Source organism: Entelurus aequoreus, linkage group LG05, assembly GCF_033978785.1.
Source record: "Entelurus aequoreus isolate RoL-2023_Sb linkage group LG05, RoL_Eaeq_v1.1, whole genome shotgun sequence".
In the NCBI taxonomy this organism is placed as follows: Eukaryota; Metazoa; Chordata; class Actinopteri; order Syngnathiformes; family Syngnathidae; genus Entelurus; species Entelurus aequoreus.
The window spans coordinates 39203193-39218180 of record NC_084735.1 but is presented as its reverse complement, the minus strand read 5'-3'; the positions used below and the strand labels follow the sequence as shown (position 1 = coordinate 39218180).

General features: G+C 43.5%; 1 protein-coding gene across 5 annotated transcripts in view; it reads left to right on the top strand.

The window, feature by feature from the left end:
- Window positions 1-14988, top strand: part of LOC133650617 (roundabout homolog 2-like) — a 222582-nt gene that overhangs the window by 150673 nt on the left and 56921 nt on the right. For all 5 annotated transcript variants that reach the window (XM_062048092.1, XM_062048091.1, XM_062048090.1 and 2 more), the window contains 2 exons: window positions 4206-4342; window positions 9722-9846. In XM_062048092.1, coding sequence (XP_061904076.1) covers window positions 4206-4342; window positions 9722-9846 — 262 coding nt within the window. The remainder of the gene's footprint in view (window positions 1-4205; window positions 4343-9721; window positions 9847-14988) is intronic.

The following is a 14988-nucleotide window of genomic DNA, read 5'->3' as shown; positions in this document are numbered from 1 at the left end:
TCTGCACTGTTTGTGTAGGCGTACTGCGCATGGTTTGCAGCCCTGGAGCGTGAAGAGCCGAGATGTTGCTGCATGCGGATGGTTTTGGCTGCTTCACGATCCTCTTCAGTTCGCAGCAAGAGCAAAAATTCAGCAAACGTTGGGCGGTTATTTTTCCTTGGTTTCAGTTGTAGTTCTGTTATTAGGGAGTTGTCCCAACAGCCACGGCAGAATTGAGTCAGAAGATGTCTTTCAAAGTCTTTGTTCAGTACACCACCTCTTTTCACAGCCTGGTTCAGCGCCACCTGTAGACGTTGCAGATATTTAGACGGTTTCTCTCCAGCATCCTGGAATGTGTCCATAAACTTGGCGTATAGCTCATCACCATCCTGGACCGTGCCGTACGCTGAGTCAAGTGTCTGTATATACATGGCTGGAGGGGCGTCCGGTTTCAGGTGCTTCACCATATCCGCAGCAGGTGGTGACAGGCTATCGAAGATCTTGCGTGAGCACTGTAGGTCGGACACAGCAGGATCCTTCAGTAGCAGCTCTACCCCGGCACGCCATGTGTCATAGTCGGACTCTGTTTGAGACCTGGGTGATCTTCCTGAGAAGGCTCTGAGACGCTGCGCTGACAGGTTCATAGCGCTATCGTCATTCTTCACGATATGTTCGACTACATAATGTTGAACTTCAGGTGGGTTGAGATTACTGTGCAACATGGCTGGCGGAGGGGGTCTTGCGCCGATTTGGGCTGTAGGATCTGGCTGGACTCGTGGCGGCAGTTCCACGTGCTGGTTCGAAGCGGCAAGATCAGCCGGATGCTTTTTACTGTCTTCGGAAAGAGCCTCGTCCTCAGTGGCGGTGGTGTGGAGCTTGTTGACCTTCTGACCAAGCAGAGACATCACCCCACTTAGAATGACCGAAAAATCTTGGCCGGTAAGTTTCGCAACTCTTTCTAGCTCGGAGAGGTAATCATTGGTCCTTAGCTTCCCTACTTCGTCCGCGCAGACTGTAGCAAGGTCTAAAATTTCATAAGCCACTTTTTCCGTATCGCACACATACGTATACGGCAGAAGTGGACGTAACGCAACCAATGCGGCACCCGAGCTGTACTCTACGACAATCGAACAATGAAAATCAGATTCGGGTTCATCTATAATTTCTTTTTTTGAAATAGACCCGTACTGCTGTAAAAATTAAACTACTTCCTCGTCAGTTTTAGTTTTTGTCGCGTCTTCGATCAAAACTGCATTTGGAATCTTAATGCCACGTTTCTCGAATATTTCCATTTTTCCAAAACATAAGTACCACAAAAAATGTGTTCAGTTATTTCTCTCCACTCCTGGCTAGCTCGCCACTTTATGTAACCTGTATGTTACTCTAATAAAGCACTGTACAAGTACTAAATAAAACAGTTAATGAGATGTCTGGGCTAGATCAGAAGAAACTAAATTCAGCTCTAGGAATGAAGAGTAATAAAGACTGAACACAGGTTTTAGGTTTAAATGGTACCAAATTATATTAAAGAATAATAGGAAAAATAACAAACAAACATTAACATGTAAATTCAAATAGACATTCACATATTCCACAAGTTGACAGAAACATTCAATATTCACAACAAACTGTGTACTTAATTCAATCCTTAGTTTTCTACCAAAGATGGTATAGGCGCAACACAATTCAGAGTTCATTTAAACGGCCCCGCAAAGTCCACGTTGTGATGGCAGTGTCCAGAGGGGTTTTAGTGAAGGGGCGGGGGAAAGGTGATTGTTCAGGAGGACCGTAATGAACACGTTGCGTTTTGGTGAAAAAAGAAGGAAAACAGAGGGTGGCTGCTAAGGAGCCTCCTACCCGCCCGGGGCTCGGTTGGGTGGATTCAGTTCAGTTGGTTGGTTCGGTTCCAGGCATAAAACTTCAGACTCTAGTTCGGGTTCTAAGCTCGCCATCCAACCTGGCCTGTATAAAAGGGCAGGACCAGTCAAATTTCCAGTGTGCACACAAAAGAAAATACATTCAAATACTAAATACTAAATAATACAACTGTATTCAAATAGCAAAGTATATTCCTTAATATTGTACAATAATTCATAATCCAATTAGAATAAATAATATAATAATTGTTATATCAAAATATTCATTTCTCTAATAGTATCAAAATGTAAACACTGCATCCACAAATAGAGTGCTAGCAGACACAGTGGTTAACTGGACTGCTTCATAAAGTGCCTTGGATGCATAGCACTGATAACCATCACCAAGTAAAACAACCCAAGGACAATCAGACAATTGTTTAACAGTGATAACATTTCATTCAATGTGTTACTATATTCAGAGAAACCGGCATATAAGTAGATGCTAATAGCTCCATTCAAAACGAATGCAGCGGCTAGGCTACGTAAAGCTACACAAATGCAACTCACCAATTGCGCAGATAAATCACACTAGTGATGGGTCCGGCAACACCGATGCATCGGCGCATGCGTCGAGCTCATAGAGCGATACCCTGTGTCGGTGCGCGTATCGTTTTTAGAAAGTCACGTGACCGATCACGAGCTGTTTTGGTCACGTGACCGCTCATGAGCTGTTCTGGTCACGTGACCGCTCATGAACTGTATCGCACTGACGCCTGCGCGCCAAACTGTGTTTATTAGGAAGCGGCGCAATGCGTGTTGTTGACGAACACCGTTAGGGCCGCTTGTTGTCACTGTCACTCAAAGTTGCATTTCAAAATTACACAGAATAAATGTGTTTATTTTGTTTAGAATTCAGATGGGTTTGATTTGGTGCGCGGCATATATTGGCTGTGCGGCGCACGGTGTGCGCGGAGGACGCTTGAGCACTGCGCAATTGCGTAGGCGCGCACCTTAGAGGGAATGTTGCTCACAGGGCACAGAGGAGGCGTCAGTGCGATACAGTTCGCGTATCGGTCACGTGACCAAAGCAGCTCATGATCGGTCACGTGACTTTCTAAAAGCGGTACGCGCACCGACACAAGGTTTCGCTCTATGAGCTTGACGCATGCGCCGATGCATCTGTGTTGCAGGACCCATCACATGACGGCGTGGCGCAGTTGGTAGAGTGGCCGTGCCAGCAATCTGAGGGTTGCTGGTTACTGGGGTTCGATCCCCACCTCCTACCATCCTAGTCACGATACATGTTCACATTATTTGACTGTATCTAAAAAAGATAAAAATATATTTTTATTTAAATGAAGATATGAAATAATCCTAAATGAAATACAATGACTTGGTTTATATTATTGTATATACTAGGTCATAAAATCAGTGTCAGTTGAGTCGGTCCATAGGTTGCCTGTAGGGATTTTTAATGTCCAGCAGATGTCAGTATTTAGTGACACTGTATCGACACAGTATCAATACAGTTTTGCAATGTGTCGAAACGCTTCATGAGGCCTCATCAACCCATCACTAAATCACACTCAAACACTCCCGCGGGACGACCCACGGCTCCGGTAGTCGGCTCCTACAGTTCGACATTATTACACGTCAGTTTAGAAGGCTTAGTTAATCATTAAAAGCGTAAAACCGAGTCACATACCTGCAGCAACCTCACACAGCGTGTCCCTCTCGCTCTCACCGGTAGCAGCCCACTTCCGGGTTTTATGCTATTCTGACAGCCGCGTTAGGTCACGTGACCGCGTGACGTAATGACGCACGCTAGGACAGCTTAGACGACGAATAAATAAATAAATAGAAAGGATATTTAATGGGGTTTTGTCACCCGGGTTACATTGTTGTTTAGCAATGTTCACCATTAACCTGGAAACGGAAGTCCTGCTTGGTGAATATGTCAATCGCTACAACATAATATTATTTGAAAATATGACAAATACTGCACTGTAAATTAATATATACAAATTGATTTAACAGTTAATGTAGGTCAATAACATGTAGAATGTTTACAAAAAAAATTGTTGATGTCGTAAATCCGTAACATTTGAAGTGCGATGTAGCGAGGGACGACTGTTTTCTATAAGACAAAATAAACATATTTAAAAAAATCCTTATCTTAAATGAAATAGGTTTTTATAATAAATAATAAAACATAAGCAGGCTTACAAGCTGTAATGTTAAATAAAGCTAGCAATTTCAGATATATAGAAACATTTTGATTCTGTGGATCAATGGTGAAATATTGGTAGAGCCTAAGCCTCATTCTTAACTGTTGATAGTTGACTGTTTTTTCCTCTCTGTCGCAAGATATGACATTCGGTATGAAAAAGAGGATTTCTTGCTGAGGATAAAGAAAGCTGCCGTCAGTGATCAGGGGACCTTCACCTGTCTGGCAGAGAACCGTGTGGGCAAAGTGGAGGCATCCGCTTACCTGACTATCAGAGGTGGGTAGCCGCTTGTGGTCGCACTCTTGATGATCCTCTAACCCACTCCATATTTTATTGCATTTCCCAAGTCACAGAACAATCAGTGCGTTATTGCGTATTTTACCAAAGCTATTGCTCCCCTGCTGAAAGGCCGGGTCTGGCCTCCAGTTTTCTTTTCATCCAACAGAACGATGCACTTGATTAATTCAGATCTCCAGCTAAGCTCTGAATATGAACAATCTAGCCAGCTTTTAGTGAACTGCTACAACCTCTCCTCAGGTTTTTTTTTTTTTACCCAAATCATGCCCACTCACTCCATATTTGTGTTCAACTAATAGTCAATCTCTGTGATTATCACACTTTGTGAACTTCATATTTACTCACCTTGGCGCTGTAGATTTATACATATTTTAGAAATTGAAAACGTACAATATTGTGAACATGCTGTACTGCTTAGTGACATATTTAGGCTGAATCCTAATTCCCCCCTTACCTCCTACACTTTGTCTTACCCTGTCATCTTACCCCATAAAACTGAAGGGTAAGATAAAGTGGTAAGAAAAATATACCGTTGAAAAATTAGACACCATTGAATGCTGTGACATTGACAGTAAACATGCTACACTATGACATGTATGTACATGTATGTATGTATATATATATATATATATATATATATATATATATATATATATATATATATATATATATATATATATATATATATATATATTTACACATATATATTATATCTCTAGTCTGACATCGTAGTTTAATAGCTACATCGGTATAGCTAGTTTGTATGATGAGCAACTTTTTTAATTAAAAAGAAACACATGCCTAATGTAAATTTTTAAAGGAGATTATGTGTCTAATCATTCATGAAATGTCGCAAGTTGTAGTAAAGTCAGTTAGCTGCTCGTCTGACATCGTAGTTTACTAGCTACTGCCAGGTTAGCTTCCAGGCCAAAACCAAAGCTGGGGTGGTACTACTGGACCTGACTGCTGCTTACGATACCGTCTGGCACCGCGGACTCCACATGAAGCTGCTGAGAACAATCCCGGACCGTCATATGGTCAACTTCATCATGGAGATGCTGTCAAACCGCAGCTTCATTCTCCAGACCAGTGATGGCCAGCGCAGCAGGCTCAGGAGGCTGAGAAACGGGGTCCCACAAGGGTCTGTCCTCTCACCGATGCTCTTCAACATCTACATCTTTGACCTACCGGTGACGACATCTAGAAGGTATGGATACGTGGATGACCTAGCCATCATGCTACACCGGCCCACATGGAAGGCGGTTGAAGAGGGTCTCAATCAGGACATGGACGTCCTGGCTGCCTACCTTCGAAGCTGGCGACTGCAGCTCAGTAAGGGAAAGACTGTATCAGCAGCATTCCACCTCTGCAACAGGGAAGCAAGAAGGGAGCTGGAGATCTTAGTGGACAACAAACCCCTGGAGTTCCAGCAGGCCCCAAAGTACCTGGGCGTACGCTTGGACAGGACACTGTCCTACAAACAACATTTGGATGAAGTGAGGGCTAAAGTAACAGCAAGGGTCTCACTCATCCGGCGCCTAGCTGGTACAACCTGGGGGGTCTCGGCCAAGGTACTACGTATCTCCACACAAGCCCTCGTATTCTCTGCAGCTGAGTACTGTGCCCCAACCTGGTGTAGAAGCCCACATGCCAAGAAGGTCGATACGGCCATCAACAATGCCCTCCGGATCATAAGTGGCTGCCTGAAACCCACCCCCGTGTTCTACCTGCCAGTCCTAGCAAGGATAGCGCCAGCCAGCCTACGGCGAGAGGCCGCTACCCTCGCCCTGGCAAGGAAAGCCCAGGAACACAGCTGGCACCTCCTCCATGAAACCACCACCATGGCAACACCTCCAAGCAGACTCAAGTCCCGCCACCCATACAATCAGGCCGCACAAGAGATGCTTATTTCCATCCCGGAGGATCTGACAACCAAAGCCTGGCTGGCAGCGGAATGGAAGCAGGAGTGGGAGTCAGCAGGACAGACACGCCTACACCATTACATCCAGGATCCTGGAGGTGGCGTGGAGGGAGAAGATCTACCTCACCGGCAATGGACCCTCCTGAACCGCCTTCGCACAGGGGTTGGTTGCTTCAAAGCGTCCATGAAGAAGTGGGGCCTAACAGACAGTGCAGCGTGTGAGTGCGGGGAGCCTGAGCAGACTGCCGACCACATCATCACCACCTGTCCCCGGCATAGACCACCTTCAGAGGAGGGCCTCTTCCAAGTGGGACCTGAGACGAGGGAGTGGCTACACGACACGAAGATGGACATATGAAGACGATACACGAAAGAAGAAGAAGAAGAAGAAGAAGCCAGGTTACCTAGCTTATATGATGAACAGTTTTAAAATAAAAACATTTAAAACACAGCAATATTTACACGGAGTAGCAAATGTTTGAATGCCTGATAAAACATGTCATTACTATTAACATTACCGGTAATAATGCCTATAATGACTTGCCTTCTTGTCATAAACCTTGGTTTCAAGTGAAATCGGACCCATGCTATAAACCCCTGACACTCTTTATAGTAGAATTGGGACACTACTTGCTCGACATGGGGCTAAAGGGGTAAACAGGAGAATTGTGATTCAGCCTTACTGTATGATTTTAAAATTTAAACCATTCTTTCATTTCCACATACAGATATGTTAAAGTATTTGAGAATGTTTTAAGTGCAATGTCAAGGGTATAAAACCTTGAGAGTACCTCCATAGTGACAAGCTTGTGCAGAAGGATCCAAAGTGCATCTCTGAGGGCCATTTGCGGCCTTCAGCACTTTTTTTTATTGGCCAGCAACAGATTTTATAGAGAAAATAAACACATCCTGGATGAGAACATTACACAAAAATGGCCCAAATCCCCTTAAAAGAATGGGACCTGAAAATCAAAATGACCGACAACCTCTGCGTCTTACTGTATATGGTATTTGATCATTTCCACGCGTCTTTTCATGACACATGTATTCACGTCTTCAGAAAATTTGTGTAAGTTTTAAAATGTGCCAAAACCCATAAAAAGGTTTTATTCGGCAGAATAATAGTAACATTAGTAAAAAGTTACAAGAAATTAAGTATCTTATGAGTGTTAAAGGGGAACTGCACTTTTTTTGGAATTTTGCCTATCGTTTACAATCAAAGAATTGACGACCGATATAATAAATAAAAAAAGCTTTCTAAATATTAAATAAACGTAAATAAGCCAATGGGAGCTCCTCTATTTCGCCCATAAAATCCAAAAAAGAACCAATCAAAAAGCGCAGACAATACTCCATTTACATTTTGTGACTTGAATATTAAAGTTAAAGTTAAAGTTAAAGTACCAATGATTGTCACACACACACTAGGTGTGGTGAAATTTGTCCTCTGCTTTTGACCCATCCCCTTGATCACCCCCTGGGAGGTGAGGGGAGCAGTGGGCAGCAGCGTAGCCGCGCCCGGGAATCATTTTCGGTGATTTAACCCCCAATTCCAACCCTTGATGCTGAGTGCCAAGCAGGGAGGTAATGGGTCCCATTTTTATAGTCTTTGATATGACCCGGCCGGGGTTGTGAGTTACCAAGTATTAGTGATATTTATATTATTAGCGCTAACACAGACAAACTATTTATAGTAGTGACGTGATCACTTCCTGTGTCCCAATGTTTACGTCATCAAGTGGTCAGCAGCTTCCTCGCTTCATTGCACCCTGAGTGTTTATTTTAGATCATCAATCATGCATCTCACCTGGACAGAAGAAGTCTGAATAGGTATTTCAACAAGTTGGTACACTTTGACAGCCATTTTAGACCCGAAAAATGGCTAGAATGACACGAAAGGACGCTTGGTCCCCCACAACCCTCACGCCGTTTCTTCGTGAGAATTATGAGACATTTTTCACCTAAACGGTTTAATCAATGTTGGATTCTGACGTTGATTTGACCATTGAAATTTGGTAATATCCCAACCAACAACGTAGAGCCAACGTTAGACACCAATGTTGTCTCAATTTACAAATACAACTATTTTGCAAGGTTGTTTCAAAGTCAGTTTTAAAGGGCATGTATTTATAATCAATGTTGTATCAATGTCTTATATTTGTTGGCTCTCATGAAGTCTGCAGTGAGCAGAAATCAGTGATGAAGAAAGAAAAAAAGCAATCGTGATGCGTTTTTTTAATTAATGCGTCGCGTATGTTTAAAATGATCAAAATGTGTAAATATTAAATGTTATTATAAATGTGCTCGTTACCACATTACATATACACTTACATCATGTATATAAAACCTCAATGGAGGTGTTTAGATGTTTTTTTTAAGGGCCTTTTCGGCGGAATTGTGCGGCTCCATTGTAAGCAGACTTTTGATCGCATATATTTGATATTTAGAATGCAAAAAAACCAACAACATCCATTTTCATTTCTTTCATCATGATTGTGAACGATAGGCAGAATTCCCCAAAAAAGGGCAGTTGCTCTTTAAATTGGATATTACACTAATTTGCTTCGTTAGCTAGCACAAACCTAGGATGTGATGATTTTGTTCTGATAGTTTAGCTCGCAAAAATGTATTGACCTAAATTGTATTGGTTTTAGTTGTTCAGTTGATGGACCATGTGCACTATACATTGTCCACAAGGAATCGATGGGTGCACCAGATTCACCAATCAGCTAATTTCCGTACAGTATGTAGTACGCAAATGTACAACATTTTTCAAAGTAACCCTCACATCTTAAAGATGCAATTATGTATTTTTAAATATTACAGTTGCAATACAAAGTTCTGGTATTGGTTCTTGCCTTTCTTACCCATTTACCCAATGTAACCAACCAACCTGCTTTGGTGATTGAGATCCATCCACCCTACAAACCTCATGGATGGAAACCCAACTCCATCTCATTCATTTCTGATTTTCATTATTTTGCTTTCTTTCCCTCTGTTCTACTCCTCTGCTTTCCTTTCTCTCTGTGTTGTGACTTAATCACACCCACATCATTGTTGTGTCACCAGCTCGCCCAGTTGGTAAGTAAGAGCTGATCCCATTGTGCATGTTCTTTTTTTAAATCACACATTGAGCACTGTTGCGAGAATCCATAAATACATTCATCAAATTGCTACATTACTGGAACAACAGGATATTTACTGTCAATCACTGGCTCGACCCTGCCAGCAGCCACTTAGAAACCATGGATGTCACTTTAGTCATGTTTTCAGCTATAGTGAAGCACATTTACACGATAGGATATTGTAGTTAGATTAGTGGCTTGTGTGATTAGCACATAACAAGTGCATGAAACGATAGAAATGTAAACATCAACAAAGTCTTTAAATATGTCACTGTTATGTTTAGAGATTTATTTTACCCTTACAATTTTCAGAGGCGCCTCAGTTTGTGGTGCGACCCCGTGACCAGATTGTGGCTCAAGGACGAACAGCAATATTTCCCTGTGAGACCAGAGGCAAACCTCAACCCACTGTTTTCTGGCAGCGAGACGGCAGCCAGGTGAGATTTTGGCAACATGCTTGTTATATTGTGTATTTGCAAGAATGTATTCTAAATGACAAATAATTAATTACAGAGCTAAGACAAACATCAATATTGCAGCATGGTCTGTAGAATATAGAAACCTCTAAACTGATCAAACAAGGGTGACATTGTGTGTTGTTTTTGTGGCCCACAGAGATAATGAAGTGGTCATTTATCATCAGTCCACGCTGTTCTGACCAGCCGGCTCACATTAGAGTCATTAGAAGTAATGAAAGCAGGCTAATGTCCTTTCCTGCCAGCTTGTCTGCTTGGGGTGCAGAAAGAGACTAAGCTGATTCCTCAACTCTTGTAGCTGCAGCATTAACACTTCAGGGGGTAGTCAGGTCTGTTACAAGACAGACATTGAGCTACTTTGCTGAATGATTGTGCATTATTTCTGCAAAAGTACCGTATTTTCCGCACTATAAAGCACACCGGATTATAAGGCGCACCTTCAATGAGTGGCATATTTTAAAACTTTGTTCATATATAAGGTGCACCGGATTATAAGGTGCACCTATGCATCCATTAGATGGAGCTGCGCTAAAGGGAATGTCAACAAAACAGTCAGATAGGTCAGTCAAACTTTATTAATAGATTACAAACCAGCGTTCTGACAACTCTGTTCACTCCCAAAATGAATAAACAGCTGTTTTATTATTTTCCCCGAGGTAAAGTCAGTGACGTGGTGTTTTGTTTATCTTTTAACAGCAAGGTATAACATGTAGTGCAACATTTATATCACATAGTGGAGGGGAACTTTTCCCTGATTCAATAAACACATAAAAAACAGTGATACTGTTACGGTAAATCAAACGTTAGTGCAGTCACAATATAGTAACACTCGAAATAGTGCAGAGCAATAACAATATATCAATAACTCAACGTTGCTCAAACGTTAATGTCACACAACATAATACACAAAATAAACATGTAAAGCTCACTTTATGAAGTTATTCCTCATCCACGAATCCCTCGAATTCTTCTTCTTCAGTGTCCGAATTAAACAGTTGGGCGGATACGGCATCCAACATGCCCGGCTCCGTCTCGTCGAAGTCGTCATTAACCGAGTCAGTGTCGCTGCTGCTCTATTCCCGTGTTCTACTGCGTGACTGATCGTCTTAAGTTTAAACTCTGCGTCGTAAGCGTGTCTCTTAATAGGAGCCATTTTGGGGTCTTTACATAAACAAAAAAAGGAAATCAAAACGGCACGCCTCTCGCAGTCATATATCCCAGCATGCACCGCACGCTTCTTCTTCTTCTACGGGGGCGGCTGCTTATCGTAGAAGTAGAACTTCTTCTTCTACGGGGGAAAATTAAGTTGGCGGCTGCTTACCGTAGAAGAAGAAGCGCTTCTTCTTTTACGGGGAAAAAGAAGTTGGCGGCTGCTTACCGTAGTTGCGAGACCTAAACTTTATGAAAAGGAAGTTTAGGTTTGTTGTGGCTCAATATTGGTCCATATATAAGGCGCACCGGATTATAAAGCGCACTGTCAGCTTTTGACAAAATTGGAGGTTTTTAGGTGCGCCTTATAGTGCGGAAAATACGGTAATGCTTGGACTTAGTGAGAATCTTTTCAACCCTTGTGGGCACCTAAACATGACCTTTGTTCAACTTTGACTGTGATTACTTTTTCTGACTAATTCCTAGTTTGTTTTGCAAAATTCTAACATTTTACATTTCTGATAAAGATGTGTGATGACTGAAATGTTGTCCGTCCCTTACTTTAGTATAATAGATTTTGGGTTTAAATTGCACGTATCGTATTTTCCAGGCTATATAGCACACGGTATTTAGACAAAAGAAATAGTTTTACATATGTTAGATGCACCGGACTATAAACCGCATATATATACCGGTACAAAATATTTTGCAAATGTTTATTTAAAAGCAAAAGTTTATTTACATACCATAATTGTTTCCAAATGGTGCCTGTAACACGGGAGTAAAACGGCCGATCAAACAAAACAGAAGTCATCGTCATGGACCCACTATCTGCGGAAGCTAGCTCTCCAATCAGCTAAACAGACTCAATAACTCCACAGTGATGTTTTAGTGAATTTACGAAACTGAAACAATACAAAAAGAATGCCGTTGGAAGTTAATAAAACTAACATAGACACTTGTAAACATGTTAGCATATTCGCTAATGCTAACGATGCTAGCTTGATTACATTACGATAGCACATACAAATATGCATGAAAACATACCTACAAACATCACACATGAGAAGGTTTATTAAGTATGAATAGTTTTAGTTATCTCCTCCCTGAGCTGCAACCTTACCGTGGTGGAGGAGTTTGCGTGTCCCAATGATACTAGGAGCTATGTTGTCTGGGGCTTCTAAACCCCTGTCAGAATCTCTGAGGACAAACAGGTCCTCGGTGAGGGACCAGACAAAGAACAGCTCAAAGACTTCTATGAACCAAAAAAATTGAGGACCAAAGTTTCCTTCGCCCGGACGCAGGTCACCTGGGCCCTCCTCTGGAGCCAGGCCTGGAGGTGGGGCTTGATGGTGAGCGCCTGGTGGCCCTTGGGGCCCGGTCGGTCCCACTTCGCCGCACAGCAAGGGCTTTGGAACCAGTCCTCTCGATAGGGTTGGGACTCTCTTCCACTCTGGCATTGCCAGCAGTGAGAGGCAACGAGCAGGTGTGGCAATACTTGTTGCCCCACGGCTCAGAGCCCACAAGTTGGAGTTTAAACCGGTAGACAAAAAGGTAGCTTCCCACCGCCTCCAGGTTTGTGCTGACGCACCTATCAGCGGTTCAGAGTAGCCGCCCTTTTTGGAGTCCTAGGAGGGAGTACTGAAGAGTGCTCCTTCTGGTGATACCCTTGTTCTAACACTCATGTTGGCAACAACAGTGAGGCCTGGACAGGCGTGATTGGGAGAAACGGCCGCCCTGATCTGAACCAGAGTGGTGTTTTGTTATTGGACTTTTGTGCTCATCACAGATTGTCCATAAAAACACCATGTTCAAACATAGGGGTGTCCATATGTGCACTTGGCACCAGGACACCCTAGGCCACAGTTCGATGATCGACTTTATGGTTGTATTATCGGATTTGCGGTCTCATGTTTTTTACTCTCGGGTGAATAGAGGGGCAGAGCTTTGAACTGATCACCACCTGGTGGTGAGTTGGCTCCAAGTGACAGGCCCAAACATATAGTGAGGGTCTCCTGGGAACGTCTGGCAGAGGCTCCCGTCAGAGAGAGTTTTAATTCTCACCTCCGGGAGAACTTCGAACATGTTACGAGGGAGGCACTGGATATCAAGTCCGAGTGGGCCATGTTCCATGCCTCTATTGTCGAGGCAGTAGATCGGAGCTGTGGCCTGCCGTTAATCCCAGAACCCGCTGGTAACAGTAAGGGGATGCCGTCAAGCTGAAGAAGAAGGAGTCCTATCGGGTCCTTTTGGCTCATGGGACTCCGGAGACAGCGGACAGGTATCGACAGGCCAAGCAGTGTGCAGCTTTGGCGGTTGCAGAGGCATATTTAAAAAGGGGGAGTGTTCCAAAATGATAGTGGATCACACTCCTCAGCCTTCCCGGTAAGGTCTATTCAGGTGTACTTGAGATAGTCGAACCTCGGATTCAGGAGGAGCAGTGTGGTTTTTGTCCTGGTCGTGGAACTGTTGACCAACTCTGTACTCTTGGCAGGATCATTGAGGGTGCATGGGAGTTTGCCCAACCAGTTACATGTGTTTTGTGGACTTGGAAAAGGCATTCGATCGTGTCCCAGGGGAAGTCCTGTGGAGAGTGCTCAGAGAATATAGGGTATCGGACAGCCTGATTATGGCAGTCCGCTCCCTGTATTATCAGTGTCAGAACTTGGTCAGCATTGCCGTCAGTAAGTCGGACCCGTTTCCAGTGAGGGCTGGAATCCGCCTGGGCTTCTTTTTATGGAAACAATTTGTAGGCGCAGTCAGGGTGTTTGGTGGCTGCAGGATTAGGTCTCTGCTATTTACGGATGATGTGGTCCTGCTGGCTTTATCTGACCAGGATCTTCAGCTCTTACTGGATCGGTTAGCAGCTGGGTGTGAAGAGAGCACTTCCAAGTCCAAGTCCATGGTTCTCGCCCGGAAAAGGGTGGAGTGCAATCTCCGGGTTAGGGAGGAGATCCTGCCCCTAGTGGAGGAGTTCAAGTACCTCGTAGTCTGGTTCACGAGTGAGAGAAGAGTGGATCCTGAGATCGACAGGAGGATCGGTGCAGCATCTGCAGTAATGCGGACCCTGTATCCGTCTGTCATGGTGAAGAAAGACCTAAGCCGAAAGGCAAAGCTCTCAATTTACCGGTCGATCTACGTCCCTATGGTCATGAGCTTTGGGTTATGACCAAAAAGGCAAGATCACTGGTACAAGTGGCCGAAATGAGTTTCCTCCTATTGCTGGCTGGGCTCTCACTTAAAAAAAGGGTGAGAAGCTCTGTCATTCGGGAGAAAATCAGAGTAAAGCTACTGCTCCTGCACATCGAGAGGAGCCAGATGACGTGGTACGGCCATCTGGTCAGAATTCCCCCCGAAGGCCTCCCTGGGGAGGTGTTTAGGGCACGTCCGACCTGTAGGAGGACATGGTGGAAAGAGTATGTCTCCCAGATGGTCTGGGAACGCCTCGGGATCCCCCGAGAAAAGCTGGACGAAGTAGCTGGGGAGAGGGAAGTCTGGGCTGCTCTGTTTAGGCTGCTGCCCTCCCAACACAACTTCGTATAAGTGGAAGAAGATGAACGGTTGGATAGTTTTAGTTATATTGTAATACTTACAAACGTTGCTTGGAGTGATGAATGAAGAATCATTTCGAGCAAAAACGTTATGGACGAATAGTAAACCAAACAGGACTTATACATCCGGTTCAAGGCACGAAACAGAAAGTACGTCTTAATCTAGCACATGCAGTGACTAAACTATTTTAAAAGATGATGTGATAGCAGAAACAATAACACACCTTTTCAGTATCTCTGTCAGTGTTAGAAAATTATTTGTTGAATACAAAACATTATGGCCGTTAGCAAAGAAAAATCCATTAATTAGTCACCATGTTTTATCAGCCACAAACTTCAAAGCATGGGGAAAAATAGCAGCTGATAGTCCAGAAAATGACAACAATTTTTAATTTTGCAGGTT